Raw genomic sequence first — 18,718 nt, 5'->3', positions numbered from 1 at the left:
GAAAAAACATTATATCATCATTTGATTTCGAAAACAAACATTATAGAAAATTACATTACCTGTAGATTTAAAGGTAACTTTGAATGCTAATTGAAAAAAGTCATGAAAATGTATTTTAAATAGTATCTACATATTATGTTGATATGAAAGGGAAATAACCATATTAATTTGTACATTTGTACAAAATTAAAAACATATTATAACATAAATTAATTTGTTTTTTAAAAATATTATAAAAAACTTGTAAATAATAACAATGGTATACGTAATACGTATACGTATGACATAATTTACAATTATATTATTATTTGTTAATTATATCATGAGTAGGTAATACTGTAATAGGTATACTAACTGCAATATAGATGTAGGTGTCTTACCTTGATACCGGTTATCCTCGGATAACTGAAAACACATAGTGGTTGAGAAACCAAATTAATAAGAACTCAAAATTGATTAGTCATGTGCAAATGTATATTGTTTCAATAAGTTGTTGTTTACTAATTTATAAACTGTACATTCAAAGTCGAGTGTCGACCAGAGCAAAATATAGACACTAACAACAACTGAATTTTGGTCCAGTTTAGTTTGATACCATAATACAAATTATATAAGAAAAAATTAGGAAACTATAAATTTTCCCTGTTGTGCAGTAGCCAGTAGGTGCCATTATCAAGTATATTGTATATCCTATTATTGAGGAAGTCGCTGTAATGGATGAATTAAATTTGAATTCAATGATAAATCATTGCATTCAAAAACGACTCTTAGTGAAGATAGCCTATCCGCCTATATTACTAAGTATATTTATATTACTATTAAAGTAATTTATTTTATTATTATTCTTATAATAATTTGAATTAATTTTTGTCGAAAACATTTATGACATTATCAATATTTAATAATTATAATAATTAATAGTACCTACCTACGTTTTAATGTTATAGAGTATTATTGTTATTAACTATCAGGGGCGGCTTTTAGGGAGGACATAGGGTCATGGTCCCCCAAGACATCTTACTCTTTATTTTGTCAAATATTTAATCGATTTGCCAGTATAAAAAATAAAAATTTTGATTTTATATTATAAGAAACAACAATTAAGATAATTTAAATGTATAATATAAATCTTATCATTTTATTTCAGGATTTTAACTCTCCAGATTTTATTTTGCCACCCCATTAAAATCATCAACGAGAAAACGTATTTTTAAGTACTTATTTATCATAACTACTAAAAAAAATAAATCATAAAGACTGATACTAAACAATAATATTATTGGATATGTCCATAAATTGTTCTAATCAAGAAAATAGTATACGAGTATACCATATACAATATTTATTAAAATATAATCTATCACCATTTTTTCGAATAAATTTGTCACCCTAGGCAACTGCCTACTTTGTCTGACGCTAAATCCACCACTGGACCTACGCCTGTTAAATATTGTACTAATACCGACTTACCGTAGAGCAGTGTGAATATGTAAAGGCATAGTTTTGTTTCATGGTATGAATAGGCAATAGCATAAAATGAATCTAAATGTTTTGAAAATGTCATTGTGCTTATATATATATTAGATTTTTTGATTTCAGTATTAGCTACTTATGAGCAACCATGTATTAAGTTTTCAAATTTTTAGTATTAGGTAGTATTAAAATTGAATAAATTTTTAGCTAAAAAATAATTTGTAAATTACTACTTTAATGTATACCCACAGACAACAAACGCACAACATTTTAAAATCAATCGCTGCATTTATTGCTCCACGCAAAATTTAAACTTTAAAGTATTTATCGACCAATCAAGTTTATTTGAAATTAACTCCTTCATAAAAAATGAAAAACTGTAATTAAAAAAAATTTGTATATCTATTTTAAATTATAGATCACTGAGTGATACAAGATTTATACATCGTAGGGGCATTATACATTTTTCTAAATAAATGTAATCAGGTCTTCTAGAAGCCCAGAGGTCAATATTTTAATCGTCCTTATATCGCGATGGAAAACCTCGTAACTGTTTTTAATTCTAAAATTTAAACATTGCATAACTCTGAAATTCTTGTACATAACTTTATAATTATAATGATATGGTAATTAAGTTTAGAAAAAAATACATACTACAATTTTACACAAAATCAAGATATAAATTCATTAATAATTTATAAAGTTTAAATTATTGTACTACGCATAAGAGGTTTATTAAAAATACATTGGTAGCTATCTCGACAATAAGATTTGATAACTTCAAGCTTAAATTAGTAATATTATAATTTACCTGTAGGAAGTGCTTAAATATTTTTAAGTAATTATAATATAGTATTATAGTTTCAGACTTTAGTAGACTCTTGAAATATTTCATGTCATAAAATTAAAACTATAAAAATTACATAATCATAATATTATTATACTATACTTGTATATTAATATGCTAAAATTCTTCAAAACTGCATGCAACACGTCGTGCATTCATGCGACTATTTTATTGAGGTCTAACTTATATATATCTTAAAACTTTTATAAGTATGATAATAATAATGTAGTATATATAAATACGATAAATTATTATTATTATTATTAAATGTTCTGTTACTTTATTAATAGGTATATTAATTATAATACGTAGATAAACAGTAAATATGTTAAATAAATGGAAAGTAAATTACTAAATAAAAAATGTATAGGGAGAATATTTTTAGTGCAAAAAATACTTTACGGAAAAAACGATCGCGCTTCGTAGAATTTTTAGATTTTGATCATTTTTGTTATTTATTTAAGAGAGGAAAACTTTATTCAAAGTTGCATCTTGCATGGAAGTCTGATTTTTAATTAATTTTAATTAACGTAGGAAAAATATATTTAAAAAATACTCAAAAAATTGTGTTACATATGTAGTCGTTTATTTTTATTATAACTTTTGAAAATAAAGTTTTTCAAATCAGATACCAGTACGACCTGAATCTTTCAAACAAAAATAAGATATCAAAATCTGACTATTTCATGAGTCTTGACTGCTTGAACATATTTTCTGTAATGAAAACTATTATACTATAAACGCGTCGATTGTCGAGATTGTGCCTTTTTTGAGAATCGTGTCCTCTATTTTCACAGTTTTATATATTTTAATTATTTAAACGTATAAAGTTAATAAGTATAACTTATAATTTAAAGACATTCATTTCTTGACATTCTTGCAGTATAACGACCGTCGAGTGTCGATTGTCAGTTATAACATGTCATATAAAAATTATTTAATAATACAATTTTTGGCGGTATTTTTCATTTAAGTACTGTATTATGATCATCCTGCAAAGTTAAAGTAAGTAAATTTAAATTTAAAGTTAGTATATACAAATCGTACCAAATAATCAAACATAAATAACGCATCGAATATAAAAACATCTTTAGTAATTACTTATTATTACTTATTAGTGTTACTGTTACCTTTATTATTTTAACTTTCAACAGTTTCAACTACGTAATTTAAAAATACCTCAAACTTAGTTAAGCAAGTTATATTTTGTGATATTTTCTAAAAATTTTCTTTATGATTTGAACATTTTCTTAACGTTTTAACGTTGAAATATATTTATATACTTTTTGGATAACCGTCTCCTATCTATTGGTTAACACACGTGACAACTTGGATAAAAGCTTAAGAGAACCAAGGCCTTGGTATATGTTAGTATGCCAACATCTTTTTTTTTTTAATAAGGTGGTATTTAATACGAATATTTAGATATTAAAGGATTAATAGTTGTTAACATACCTCAGATATACTTACTTCTCTATTGTACTAGATTGTTATAGGTAGTACTTAACTTGTAATACACCTTAAACGATTTTATTCATTTTTTATTACTTAGTAATTGTTCAGTAGTTTAGAAATTACTAATGAACAGTGAACAGCATTTCACATTTTCATTATGATAAATGTATAACCAGGTACCTATAGTGTCTATTATAATTTTTTAAATAATTAATGTTATTAGTGATTACTTTATATTATATATCTAGACACTAGCGAGTTATCTATGAAAAATATTATATGCGCTTTTCAAATTGTTAAATCAACTATATATATATATGTATCGTCAATGTAAAAATAATTTTAAACTGTTGCATATGGGACGTATATTACAACACAAAATTATAATTTATTCAATTAAAAACTAATTTAATACAGACTTATAACTCTGTTCTCATTTTTTCTTCTAAGTACCTACAGTAACAATAATAGGCAGATCCGCAGATCTATTAATTTTTCGTTGTCACTTTTGTTTATTGGTTGTACTTGTACCAGTTGTACCTACTATGGAAATGTAAATTTTACCAAATTTTTTAACCCCTCGTATTATAATTGTATTAAAAATATTAGATCTTGTTTCTTTATTTTGTTCGGCCACATTATTTAGTATCCCATTTTTCCTAAGAGCTAAATGCCTTATTATGACTTCACACACCAGAAAAAATATTACATACTTCTAACGCAGTTATTTTACTTAAAGACTGAATAATATTATGTGACTTTACGGTAAACTAATTTTTCGATCCTGATTTTAGATTCTGAACGGAGCGATGAATGTATTGATTTACGCAATGATGTGTATGTTTTTTTTATCTGTCGTCACATTTTGAGGCAGAAAAAATGCTTCAATTTTCCACTTAGAGAGTGGTATTTTAGGTATTTGGTAGAAAATTAGTTCTAGTTGAACGTTGAACTATAGTGGAATGGGGTCAAAATTTCTTTTAAATATCTGTGAAAAACAAAATAACGAGATTAATTTTAAGATGTTACCTATTTACCTACATATATAGTTTTGGTATGGTATATACGTACCTGTTTTATGGTAAGATAGATTCTCTCAAAATGTAATAAACTAATAACAATAATAATAATACGGTATAAATCGTAAAAATATTTATAATAATTAAATCACTTATAATAGTATACAATATGTAATGTTTTCAAAAGAAAAAAAAATCAATTTAATATATTATAATACTATTACTAAAATAAATTATTTAGGATCAATTTTATAGAACAGTTGTTTTGGTTAGATTTTTTAACTATGAACGTATATTATTTTTTTTTTCAGAAATATTAATTTGAAGAATCTGCTTGTTAGTTTTTTGCAATTATTAATTATTAATAGTAAGTTTATATTTACCTATCTACATAATAATATTATTATATTATGTGGCTCATATAAAAATATATTTATACCAATTTTATACTTGTCTAGTCTATTATATTATTAATTATTATGATCATAAATCGTCCTTCAATTATATAATTTGTAACTACTAATTAATTGTAATTAAATTTCATTCCAAAACCGATTTTAATGAAATCAGATAAATAATTTTTTGATTACGCTTTTACAAAATATCTAGACAAAAATTATAAAACTGATATCATTAAGCTTTTTGTTAACTATTATCTATTGAATAATATAGGTAATACCTAGTACATTTTGGCATTTAGCTAAAATGCGTGAGTGAATGTTGCAATGGAATTATACATCACAAATATTATATACAAATACAATTTACATTAATTATATTATTATATTTAATATACAATACAATTAATGAGTAATTGCAATACGAGTAGTATTTATTCTTGGATATTCTTTACTTAACAACAACTATCAATTATTAAATAACCCCAGCTATTAGGTAATCCAAAAAAAATAATTGCCACAATTTTTCAAAAAATATAAATTAAATATGTCTTGATAAGTTATTAATAAAGTAAGTATTCCCTCAAATTTTAAGAGATTAAAATAAATTATTTGTATTATATTCTGCTATAAATTATAAATATAGTCAACAAAATATTTATTACAAACTTTATAATAATGGTATGAACTGTTAAGTGTTAACAATGCAGTAGTTTAAATTATGTGTGAGCTTAACTATTATTACAGTGAAATTACCTATTATCAAACTTAAAAGTAAGAAAAGTATATGTGTTCTCTCAATAGATTTGTATGATATACTAATTTTTAAACTAGATATAACTTATAACTTTATAATTATGTAAAATATTAATATTTAAAAATTGTAGTATTGCAAAAAGCAATGAGATAACACAGATTATGTTCTTAACTCAGAGTTTGATAATAGGTCAAACATCAAACTAAAAAATACTAACAAATACAAATTTGGAACTGCTACACCTACATTTTGATAGGTTATACATAAGTAAAATAAAGACAACACATGCGGATACGATGTTCTCTTAACTATCGATGTCTACAATTGTTACGGCATTTATTATAATTTTAGACTAAACAATTTGTTTGCAACTAGTATTATACTATACTTATATTTTCCTTTTCGTTTCAACAGACAAAGGATTAAATATGATTTATTTTAAACACAGGTATAGTTAAAAATGGTTTTTGTGGTCTTTAGTCTTAAGTTTATTGCATTTATTACATAACATCCGATAAGATTGAGTATGAATGTTTTTTTTAATTATTTAGCAGCAAACAAAAAATAAGATAAATATAATGATTATTATATATTGTAAACATTTGCATAAACATTTTTGGGTAACTTTTGAATGTTCCATCTATGTAAAATGTGTTGTTGTTACATATACATTTAAAAAAAAAAATCAAGAGACCCAACCGGTATACTACCTGTGATTAATTACTACTAGTGGGACCCAACTTGGATGCACCAATATTATTTTTAGTAACTACTATTTATTATTTATACATTTTTATTATCAAAATTACTCATGTATATAGTATATTACTTCTAAATATATGAATATAAGAAAAAAATTACATGTAAGGTTACTTTTCTAATACTGTTGGAGCTTAATAAATAAAATGAATGAAAGATATGATTAATATTTAATTTAGTAATACCGATTAAAATTTTAAAAAGGAATAATTTACTAAGATTAATCAATTTTGCTATATTTGGTACAAATTTAAAAGACTAATTTCTTTAAAAATAACTTGTTTTATTTAAATTTAAGCATAATACTGTAGTACAGTCACATAAAAAATCCGTTTTTCACCATCTTGGTCGTTGTAAAAAATAAAAATGGTAAATCGATTGATTAACTCATTTACACATCTTAAAATAATTATACTGTCTACACTAAGCCAAAAATTAACAATTTTGTTATAAGGCATATTGATGTATAAAGTTGTGCATAAATATAACTTACTTTAACAAACCAAATATATTAAATTTTAGAAAAAATCAAAATACAAAATAAACTATTTACTCCTGCTTTAAAAAAAAAAAAAATATTTTCAAAGACCTCATAGGATAACACAAACATAGTTATACATAATATTTTCTCATTAAATGGTAAGTACAAAAAAAAATTAAGCAATAGAATATTAATTAATATTTATAAAACAAAAATAGAGAATTTAAATAAACAATTGCATAAAAATACACTCCTTATAATAAATTATTGTTCACTTTGTTATACTTTAAGTGTGAATTTATCTGAAACAATATAAAATATTGATTAATTATTGGAAAAGACTAGATTTTGTGAAGGTTTTCATAGAAGTTGTATACCACTAAGATTTTTTACCATACTAATTTGAAAACAAATATTATAAATTCACATTACATAAGCAAACTGTAGTTTCATTTATTTAAAAAAAAAAAAAAATAATTTTAAGTTCATTTTTTCTTATTTTGATTGTAAAACAAATCATTATATTTAAATAAAAATATTAATTGAAGCTGTAAATCTTTAGTCATAATACTCATAACTTAATTTAAGGGTTTACCATATATATATTACTGCAAATACAATGTATTTAAATCGTTGAATATTCAGCATTTATATATATTACACATTGTGTTAATAATATTAATAATAATTATATGTATCATATTAAATTATTGGTGAGGAATTTTCATCTATCTTTGGTGAATAGACAATTTTAATATTCATGTATTACAATTTAAAGTTGACAAATTTCAATTTTGAACTCTAGAATAACCTATATATCCAAGTTGTTATTGTTAAAAAAATCAGTCAAATTGAATAAGAATTAGAGAAGAAAATAATAAAATAATTCTTCTCTATTTCATAATTTTGTTATCTTTGACTCTATCTCTTCCCAAATAATTTTAACCAGTCATATCCAATAACTAGCTACCAATAAAGAAATCTATAGGTAATAAATAATTTATAATTACTAAGAATATTTATTTTAGCTGCACATAGGTTCTTTGTTGATGTCTCCTAACACGTCTATATTGACGTCCTTCGATAAATCCAGCATCCCAATCGATTAACAGTTGTTTTCCATCTAATATAGTTCCATTCATTATTTTCATGCAATTTTCAGTTTCCTTTCTTGTTTCATATCTAATTACAGTGTCAATATTATAATTAAATATAATTTATTAGACAAAAAAAATTGAAATCAAATTATTCTTAAATTTACATGGAATGAATATGGAAATTATTTTTTTAACTAATAAATAAAAATAAAAAAAATATTCAAATTGTCTAACCAATTTTGTTAGTCTTAGAAGCTTTACAATTATTTAATCCATCAAAAAGCTGATAATATGTCACATATTTTGCTTTGTGAGATTATAGCCTCTAACCAATCTAATCCTTCCACATGTGGTTACTATAATAATAAAAATATACCAGAAACTTCTTTATACAATGTCATCTCTAAGCAGTATTTTACCTTATCCACTCATATTTGAGTTTGGTGGTACTTCTAGCAAATTACTGTAATTATGAACTAACTCCCAAAAATAAAAATTTAAATTAGTAAAAAAAAAAAATATATAAAAAAGTGTGAATACACAGTATATAATAGGTATTTAAAACAATAAAAACCAAAAAAATAGAAGATATAAAACTTATAAATAGCATAAAATAGCCAGAATAAAATAAAATCAATTTTGAAAATAATTTAAATGCTAGGTCTAAAACACATCAAACTCTACAAAATAAATATATTTGATATATATATATATATTTATAAATATTTATGAAATTTTTAAATTTGTGCCCTCTTCTCCTGTCTTGATAATAAATATGATATAAGAAAGAATTTATTTTTTAATCACATAAATATTTTAAACTAACAAGCAGACTGACTAGTAATAGTTTAATGTCAATACTAAATCATTCTAATAATTGCTGGGTATGACATAAATATAACATTTGAAGAAAGTTATTTAACAAATTTTCTCAAATAATAGTAATATAACAACTTTATTTTCCATTTTAAACTGATAACAAAAAATAATTTTTTTAATAATTACTACTATAAATGCTCTATACCCACTTAAAAATTTAAAAAAAGGTAAAACTCTAAATTAATAAAAAATAGTTGATTAATAAAGGCCAATAATTTAATGTGGTTTAAATCAATCATACTATTATGAATATTTTATCAAAATTAATTTAATACTACTAGGTACTCAACTTACAAAGTAATTTATAGTAAAGCATTCATTCAAAAGTTAATTTTGTACCCCCTTTTTTTTTTTTTACAACAAATCAAGATTATTTTAAAATATTTAGTATTAATAATTATTTGTACATACTCAATGAAGCAAAATCCACCAGGACCTAATGTATTTTTATCCAATCCCATTATAATGGTTTTTATTTTTCCTGCCTCTGAAAATAGCCTGCGAACATCTTCTTCCGTAGAAAGTAAATTTAAATGTCCAACATACACAGTAGTTGATTCTTCAAGCTTTTTTGAATATTCTGTGCGAGTCCCCTAAAATTAAAGTAAACTTAAATGTACTTAAGAGGTTGCCAGTATAGTATTTGTTATCTCTCTATAACCCACGTGCAATATACCAAATCTTACGTTCACAATAACGACTATAACCATATTCATTTCTTAAATTAGAGTGAAATAACCTTTTATGAGATTTAAAGTTAAGAACATTATCTAGGGCATCTCATAAGTGTTTTATTATATTATAATTTTAAAGCAAGTTATGAGTATTTTTAAATTATAAATTGTTTATACATCTTAAAAAATTCATGACTTTAAAATAAAAATATAATAAAACGCTTATGAGATGCCTTAGATAATGTTCTTAACTTTAAATTTTATAAGAGGTCATTCCATTCTAATTTGAGAAATTAATATGTATGTTTATAGTCATTATTGTGAATGTAAAATTTGCTATGTTGTGCATGGATCAGAGGGAGAAAACAAATAGTATATTGACATCCTCTAAATGATTTTTAATACAACAAATTTACATTTACTTAGTATAAATAATCACAATTATTTGTAAGTCTAAAAACATATTTTTACAAGTCATATTATAAAACTAATTACTATTTTTCAAATATTGAGAATATTATCTTTACAGATCAACATATAGGTAACATAGCTTGGTACATACCTTGAATTTACAATCAAAATACTTAGATAAACCCGCATTGTTCAAATTACGTTTAGCAGGTGGTATATAGAACTTGGTACGTGATTCTTTATTTTCCGAATTCAGCACATTATTATTGTTTACCTTTAAGATTAAGATTGTTAAAAAGTTTTATTATGTTGGAGACAAAAATATTTAAATTGAAAATTTTTAAATAGGTTTATGAATATATTATACTATAGGTATTAAAATAATATTATTATTATTAAAAGATATATTTGATTCATTATAATATAATTTGATCTAATATCTATTTAAGATATCTATAAAGAAAAATTCTTAATATAGGTAATATTCTAATATAAAAAATGTATCAAATATTTAAATAGTACTTAATAAAATAAATTTTTAAATTTTTTAGATAAAAAACTAATCTTCTTATAAAAAAATGCTATACATTAGAATTAAATGCTTAAAAAAACTATTAATTAATATATTTACAAATATTTTTTTATTTTAACCTAAATGTTATGAATAAGGCTAGGGATTTCATGCCCTAAAAAACCTAAAATTATGCATGCATTTATGCTCTAAAGAATCTTTAAATATGCTATTAAAATATGCATTTGAAAAAAGTATATTTGTAATAAATAATAATATTTGTAAATATGATCCATAAATAGATAAATTTGATTAATTATCCAAGATAATTATTTTCCTTTTTTTAGATTTGTTTTTATTTTATATTGAGTTTATTTCTAAAATAAAAACTTTTAAATTTTTTAAAAAAAACAACTTAAATTGAATACATTTGTATATTTTTAATATAATACTAATTACCTTGAGAATTACATAAAAGATTGAACTATTAGATATTTTCTTAAGTTGAGAATTAAAAACTTACTTATTCACATAAATGATTGTCAAATATGCACTTATAAAATGAGAAATGGTCAAATATGCAAAATATGCAACTATAAATTTTAAATTTAAATTTTACTCGTATTGCTATAAAACAAATTTTTATATTACTTAGATCTGTTTTTAATGATTATTTAAAAACATGCAAACTCCTAGAAGTTCCGAGCCCTAGTTATAAGGTAAGGAAATAATATCAAATAAAATTTAATTAAGTATAAAATAAAATTGTAATCAGTCATAAAAATATTTAACTACTTAAGGTTATCATTTTAATGTTTATTTATATTTTCAAGTGCTTGAATTGTGAGAGAAAAAGATAGGAATCACTAAAAATAAAAAATATTTCACAATATTTTTTTAGACATTTTTAATTGATAATCACATTATCCAGTAGTAAGAAATAAACAGTACATTTTTAGTACATACATACATACATCTGTATAACTAATCTTATTTTTATATACTATAATGTTTCAAGTTTTGAAACCTAAATAATCCTATCCTAACCTTAGGTAAGTTTAAAATAATAAAATATTTATCAAAACTGGACATTAGTGAATTAAAAATTAAAATTGAGTTAAAACGTTAAGTTAATTAACAAGTCACTTTTTTTTTCTATTTAATTTTATTCAAAAGTATCTAAATTAAATTATTTTTTGTCTGAAGAATAATGCAAGAATAATTCAAAATTTTAGAATTTATTTTAAAAAGTTGATTTTTTGTTAGCTAGTTAGTACTTTGATGAATCAATTTAAATTTCAATAATAATTTTTTTTTGAGTGTAAAGAAAAAGTCGGTGGTGTTCCCATTTATTTTTTTGAGAGTATACTATATTAGCAAATATAAACATTTAATACAATAAGAATATTTTTCTTATGGTCTATAGGAGAGTTAAGCCGGTAAAGAGCAAGTCAATAATATGGAAAAAAAATTGAAATTGAGAGCATACGCAGTAAATCCATAATATTGAAAAAAAATCTTGAGTATACAGCGTATATGTAATATACCCTATGGGAACACCCCTGGAAAAAGTATTTAATAAACAATATTATATGTCTGGAATTTTTTATATTTGTAAATTAGAAAAGTTTAACTTTAAACTAAGTTAAGTTATTTTTTTTTTAAATTTAACTTTTAACTTAATAAGGTAACAAAAAAAATATTAGTAACTTTTAACTTAACTTAACGAGTTAAATAAAAAAGATCGTTTTTTGCCAAGCCTTGAATTAATTATGTTCATATTTTTTAAGCGATCTCCTGTGATTAATTATATAAAATAAGGTTTTATTAATAATATTATATATGAATAAGTTACAATTTTGAAATATTAATACCTAAATAATATTAACTTATTTTATTAAATTTAAAAATGTATAATATACAATACTATATAATATGCTAAATGCATGCTTATAATTTATCATGTTATTTAATTAAAACACAATGTTTATACTGAAGATATCAATATTCATCTAGTAATATAAATGTAGTTATACATATAATATTCAAACAAAGTATAAACTTAAATCTCATTACTTAAAAATAAATATATTTTTATACCTTTGCATTATTATTGTTCAGTAAAGCAGAATTATTGTTCAGTGAAGAAGTATTATTGTTCAGTGAAGAAGTATTATTGTTCAGTGAAAAAGTATTATTGTCCAATGAAGAAGTATTATTATTCAGTGTATACACAGTTTCTTCACATTTTTTTCGTAAATGGGGAGGTTTATATATTGCACAGGACCGTACGGATTCATTACAATTGAAAGGCATATTATTGACAAATTGTAAGACAATAATATACAATTATCTGAAAAAAAAAATTAATTTTATCTATAGTTAAATAGCAAAATAATAAGTTCCACTTGTGAAAATGAAAATAAATAAATTAGAAAACCACTAGCAAGGGATAATAGTAATAATTAAGTACCTTTTTATTGGATACAGTTGTTTTTTTCTAATTGATATTTACTGTATTGCCAAACTACATTAGTACTACATACATGAAACATTTACATTATTACAATATTAAGTGATAGTGTAACACATTATTACTAATATACAATTTATATATATTATTTGAATGACTTAAATTATTTCTCTATAACCAAAATATTAAGTAGAAGACAATTAAAAATAACTTCATAAAAATGTGCAAATTGTCATATTTTAATACAATTTATATATATTATTTGAATGACTTAAATTATTTCTATATAACCAAAATATCAAGTAGAAGACAATTAAAAATAACTTCATAAAAATGTGCAAATTGTCATATTTTAATACAAGAACTTATACAAATTAGCCATGTACGTTGAATAATATAATATCAATGCAGGCCAAAACAGATCTCTGCCGATGAGTACAAATATACAAATATACCTCAAATAACGTTATTATAAAACAAACATCTAATTATAAATAGGTAGCAATAGCATATAATTTATGGGCAAGTAAATAAATTGTGGATATACATTTCAGTACCTATTGAATAAATAAAGTAGACACCTACAAAGTTAAATGCATTTATACTATATGAGGTTTAATTAAAATTATGGAACTGTTGTGCTCGTCCGGGTTGTTCCGTTCGAACGTTGTTTTTTCGGTAATGTAAGGTTCAATTTATAATAATAATATATATATACATATATATATTTATAATTTATAACTTATACTATATACTAATAGCTAATGCGTACATAATAGAACTCAAAACAAGTTGGTAGGTAAATAGCTCACAGAAAAAGTATCTCTATAGGTCTCGATAGGCATTCTATATTATTGATGTAAGTTATTAATTTACATTATTTGTGTTCGTAAACACGTCATAGTGATACATTAATAGATACTTATTAGATATTACTTACCTATGTACGAAATTATAAAATTATGATCAAAAAAATCAAGAACGAAAAAAAATTAGGTTAAAATATCATGACACACGAACAGATACAAATGAAATGAACTAGGTAGTCAATTCGCAAATGAAATTGCTATTAATTTTGAGTTATAGCTGTCTGGATGTTTTTGGTACGGATTATATGACTTTTACTGTAAATCATCGATTGATTTGGATGTTCTTAACCTCAATTTCGAATATTATTATTTATTGTTGACAATCATCGCATTAAACATCGAATATACCTAAAAATAGGTACCTACTCATTTTTACGAAAATATGTTTGATAATAATGATTACAATATATGTCAAATAAAACTTGTAGACTGGTCGTCAATGAATAATATTTATTTACATAATTATACAAGGTACTTACTTTAAAATACCAAGTTTGATTATCTACCTATAAGTTTTCGACGTAGGTTTTTAGGTTCTAGTCCTCTAGTACATAAGACACATAGTCACCGTTTTGTATTATTGATATATGCGAATGATAATCGTGGCGAAGTGAAACGAGCAGTAGAAAATAATGTTTAACCACTTTTTCATTGACAGTTTAAATTATTAACTAAATATCCGTGTTTTTATGACAACAATGTGTCTCGTAATAAAATTACGTATGGTTTATTTTCTTTTTTTTCGTTATCTAAACTGTAATCTACGAATGTCGTTGTAGGTACCTACTCGTTCGAAAACTGTATAAAAATAAACTTTCAGCCAACGAGTTCATATTTTGTGATTTAAATGTTTAGATAATGCTTTTTATCTCATTATTTTTATCGTCGATTTATCGATTGGACCCGCGAAGTAGCTCTGAAAAATTACATATTTTAACACATTAAACTCTTGTATCTTGTATTGTTGTTTCCCGGTATCGGAACCTACCCTCATATTATATTTATACATAATATTTAATAATATCAGATTTACGAGTAGTCGCAAAGAAGAAATAAGCAATTATTCGTAAATTTATTCTCTACAAGAATAAAAAAAAATAATAGCTAATTTTCAAAAGTTCATTTCTTATTATTTACTTTGAATGGATTTTTTGTTTAAATATTATGAAAGTATAGTTTTTATTAGTCAACAAATTAGTTATGAGTTTATGATAGAAGCATATTATACAGCGGCATACATCGCATTTTGTAAACCATAGTAATGTAAAATATGATTATACCTATAATAATTATTATTATTAATTATAAACAAATATCTACATTGACTATATTATATAATGTAACCATACAGGAATATTCCAAACATAATTATAAAGTACTATATATTTTGACATTATGTACATAACTGTATAGACATTAATAAATTATTAGATTAAAAGGAAATTCACTGATAGTCGCTTTCACGTTCTCTTGTCCAGTTGTCTCAATAAACATCGAATGGGACGCTTTTTTCCGTTTTAATCTCGTTATCTCGATGTAATTAAGTGCGTAAAAGAAAAAACTTGTACGTTTGTACATTGTACACCTAATAAATATAAAACAATATTCTTACAATATTGAAATCAAAGTTAATTAGCTATAAACTTATAAATAACAGTTGTCAGTTAGAATGAACGTAAAGTTTTAGTTGTTTCTCTACGGTAACCGATAAGCATAATATGAGACAAAAGGTCATATTGTGTAGTGTATAATTTATTATTATTATGAGACCTCGAAAAGTCATAACTGACACTCTTTTCAACAACACACACCTATCCCAGTATCTTTAAAAGGCATAGGCCTAGCGGTTTATTTTAAGGGCCTGTAATTCTTATCAAAATTTACCTGAAACAGTTATAAGATATACCAAGTTCGTTGAAATTGTGAAGGTCCACTTACAAATTACAATACTTACATACATTTAAAATATTGTTGAGTATTTACTCATTTACCAGATTATGAATTCTATATGGTTATAATATATTTGGAAGGAATGACTTTAAACAGTTTAAAGAATGTGTATAAAATATTAAAATTCATACCTATACATTATATTACTACGTTTCAAGAAAAAAAAAATCGGTTCTTGTATTTACATGTACACTATTCTAGGATAGTGGGAATTGTATATATTATTGCACGTAATATTTAAACCAAGTTAATTATAAATATTTATTTTCCACGTAGATTAGTTGCATTAGTTTCAGTATACAGTATTACAGTGTTATTAATGTTATTATGTTAAAACTGGTGCGGGAAAATGCACAATTCATATGACATATATAAACATAATATATAAATGTATAACCTAACTAAGTATACAAGTATAGTGTTATTAATCATTATCATTTAGAACAGTTTATTATAGTAGACAGATGATACCTAGTCTATTGAGTATAAGACGTACTGAGGAGTGAGGGAAGTAAAAATTTAATAATCACATAATCGGACGCTTTAAAAGCTATTTGTTGCTTTTATTGTATTTGGTAGGTACCAAGGGCGCCCGCAGAAATATTAACCGGGGGGAAGGGGAGACAAAGTCAAAAGTATAAATACTTAAGCCATGCAAATAGGTTATACAACAATTGAATATTGATATTTAACATTGACTAAAATAGCAGGGGGCCATGGCCCCCCGGCACCTCCCTGCGGGCACCCTTGGTAGGTACGCAACTTACTAGTATGCAGCTATATGAGCCATTATAATTATTTTACATACAGAGTATGCTTATATACTTTATATTATATTATATTATTATATATTATTATTATTGTTGTGTATGCCGCGTGTCGTGTTGTAAAATCTGTAGTACACATGGTGTATACGTCGATAATGCGTTCGATTTATCGTACGTATATAACTATACAAGTATGTACTGTTGCTGTATAATGACTATAATGTGTTGTAAGAATGTAAAACTGATTTATTTATCGTTTAAATAAACTTAAAAAGTTAAATGTGATGATGTGAAAGTTGGATGTGATAACTCAATTTTTTTTAATTTTTTTTTTTTATTTATTCTCTAAATAGAATTTTAAATGTCAATAAATCAAAAAAACTATTACTAGTATTACCTATACAATTTTTCACTTAACAATTTTAGTACATAATGATCATTGTACACGATATTTAGTCATTCTACTCTATGCACTTTTAATTATCTTGTATAAAACTCCGACACTGCAGTATATATTAATAATAGTATCATTGAATATTGATTATTATATGCTCAGTCAGTGTTTATAATGATAATGATTAATGACAATTTTTCTACTTGGGCTATAAGTCTATAATAGGCTTTAGAATAAATATATTTAATTATAAATGAATTATTAACTAATATTATTATAATACCTAATTAATACATTTATGAATAGGTACCACTTTTTACTTATTAAAAAAAAATAATATAATTGGCATTTCTCTCCTGAAAGAAATCGTAAATATGCTACTGATTTGCTTTAAAATTAAAATGTAAAAAAAAAACCTGAAACTTAGGTACTAGATGATTCACTATAGATATTTAAATGTAATAATTGGTTAATTATTATTTATTTAACAATTTAGTATAGTTCAATGGATTATTTACAACGTTCAATCTGCTATGTTATACGTTCGCAAAACAGAGTAAAAACTACTAAAAACACTACATGGATCATGGGTGTAACCGTTACGTCGTTAATATAATAAGCTTAAGGGCTTAAGGCTATAGTGTAGTTTATTACAATAAGTGGCTAAGTTATAATTATTTATAATAATAGTTGAACAAAAAAAATTTAATTCTATAATTATATTATACATAAATATTTGTAAGACGTCAGTTATCAATAAATTCGTGTGTTAAAAGAAAAGTAGTGGATGTACATTAAGTAGAAAGAGATAAAAATAGTAGTAGTTTTATGGTAAAAAACCCCAAAATCTACATGCTTATACTTGTTGTGGGACGATAATATAAATATAGGTATAAACATAAAATTAATTTAAATATTTTAAAAATGTTATTATGATATTGACGACATTGCGTGTAGTAAAATATAATAGTATATCAACGAATAAAAGTTTGAAGTTCTCTGAATAATATATTAATATAGTTTTTGAATTACAATAAGATAACTGAAATTGTCTGAAATCATTATTTTTTGTTTAAAATTTAAATATTCTATCACGTAAAAATTTTCTGTGGATATATTATATTTTTTTTGATTTTTATGTTTCAGAAGAACGAAGAACTAATTATTTATATTTTTTTTTACTCATTATTACTTTCTAGATTCTATCTACTATATTTTCTGAATTATTAATATTGAAAATTTTATCTAATTTTAATTTTAAATTATTTGAAAATTTTCATTTTTAAGCGCTTAAAACGAAAAATCGTGCCTTTATGTGTTTTTAATATTTTTGACTGCTACAGAGAAACTTATGAGGACGTCTCGCCCGCATGTGTTGTCTCCGTCTTACACACGTACGACATAGTAAATTTTCGTTCACCAGTTTCAATAGTGTATTAGTGTGCTTTTAGTTTTAGAGTGAATTGACCTATTATCAAACTTTTAGGTAATAACATTATCTGTG

At 23.6% G+C, this 18,718-nt stretch overlaps 1 protein-coding gene across 3 annotated transcripts; it reads right to left on the bottom strand.

Annotated features, from left to right (window-relative positions):
• Positions 1-7,283: 7,283 nt before the first annotated feature.
• LOC113558679 (nuclear cap-binding protein subunit 2-like) lies at positions 7,284-14,798 on the bottom strand. Of its 3 annotated transcripts, XM_028188637.1 has the most exons (7): positions 14,583-14,798; positions 13,235-13,299; positions 12,862-13,114; positions 10,402-10,524; positions 9,577-9,758; positions 8,200-8,371; positions 7,284-7,491 (listed from the first exon to the last, which is right to left on the bottom strand). In XM_028188637.1, the coding sequence occupies exons 3-6, from the start codon at positions 13,075-13,077 to the stop codon at positions 8,209-8,211; spliced, it is 684 nt and encodes a 227-aa protein (XP_028044438.1). In that variant the 5' UTR covers positions 13,078-13,114; positions 13,235-13,299; positions 14,583-14,798; the 3' UTR covers positions 7,284-7,491; positions 8,200-8,208. The 3 variants fall into 3 exon arrangements, with proteins under 3 accessions (XP_028044438.1, XP_026819981.1, XP_026819980.1); XM_026964180.1 differs by lacking the exons at positions 13,235-13,299; positions 14,583-14,798 and adding an exon at positions 14,175-14,326 and having other exon boundaries at positions 7,285-7,491; XM_026964179.2 differs by lacking the exon at positions 13,235-13,299 and having other exon boundaries at positions 7,286-7,491.
• Positions 14,799-18,718: the final 3,920 nt, after the last annotated feature.

This window comes from Rhopalosiphum maidis, chromosome 3 (genome assembly GCF_003676215.2).
Source record: "Rhopalosiphum maidis isolate BTI-1 chromosome 3, ASM367621v3, whole genome shotgun sequence".
Classification (NCBI taxonomy): domain Eukaryota; kingdom Metazoa; phylum Arthropoda; class Insecta; order Hemiptera; family Aphididae; genus Rhopalosiphum; species Rhopalosiphum maidis.
This window is presented reverse-complemented; position numbering and strand designations above follow the sequence as displayed.

Coding starts and splice junctions, on each gene's coding strand:
- LOC113558679 (XM_028188637.1), bottom strand. CDS start 13,077: ATGCCTTTCAATTGTAATGAATCCGTACGGTCCTGTGCAATATATAAA. Junction 10,525..12,861: donor TGAACAATAATAATGCAAAG/GTATAAAAATAT, acceptor TTAATCTTAAAG/GTAAACAATAATAATGTGCT. Junction 8,372..9,576: donor GGTGGATTTTGCTTCATTGA/GTATGTACAAAT, acceptor CACTGTAATTAG/ATATGAAACAAGAAAGGAAA.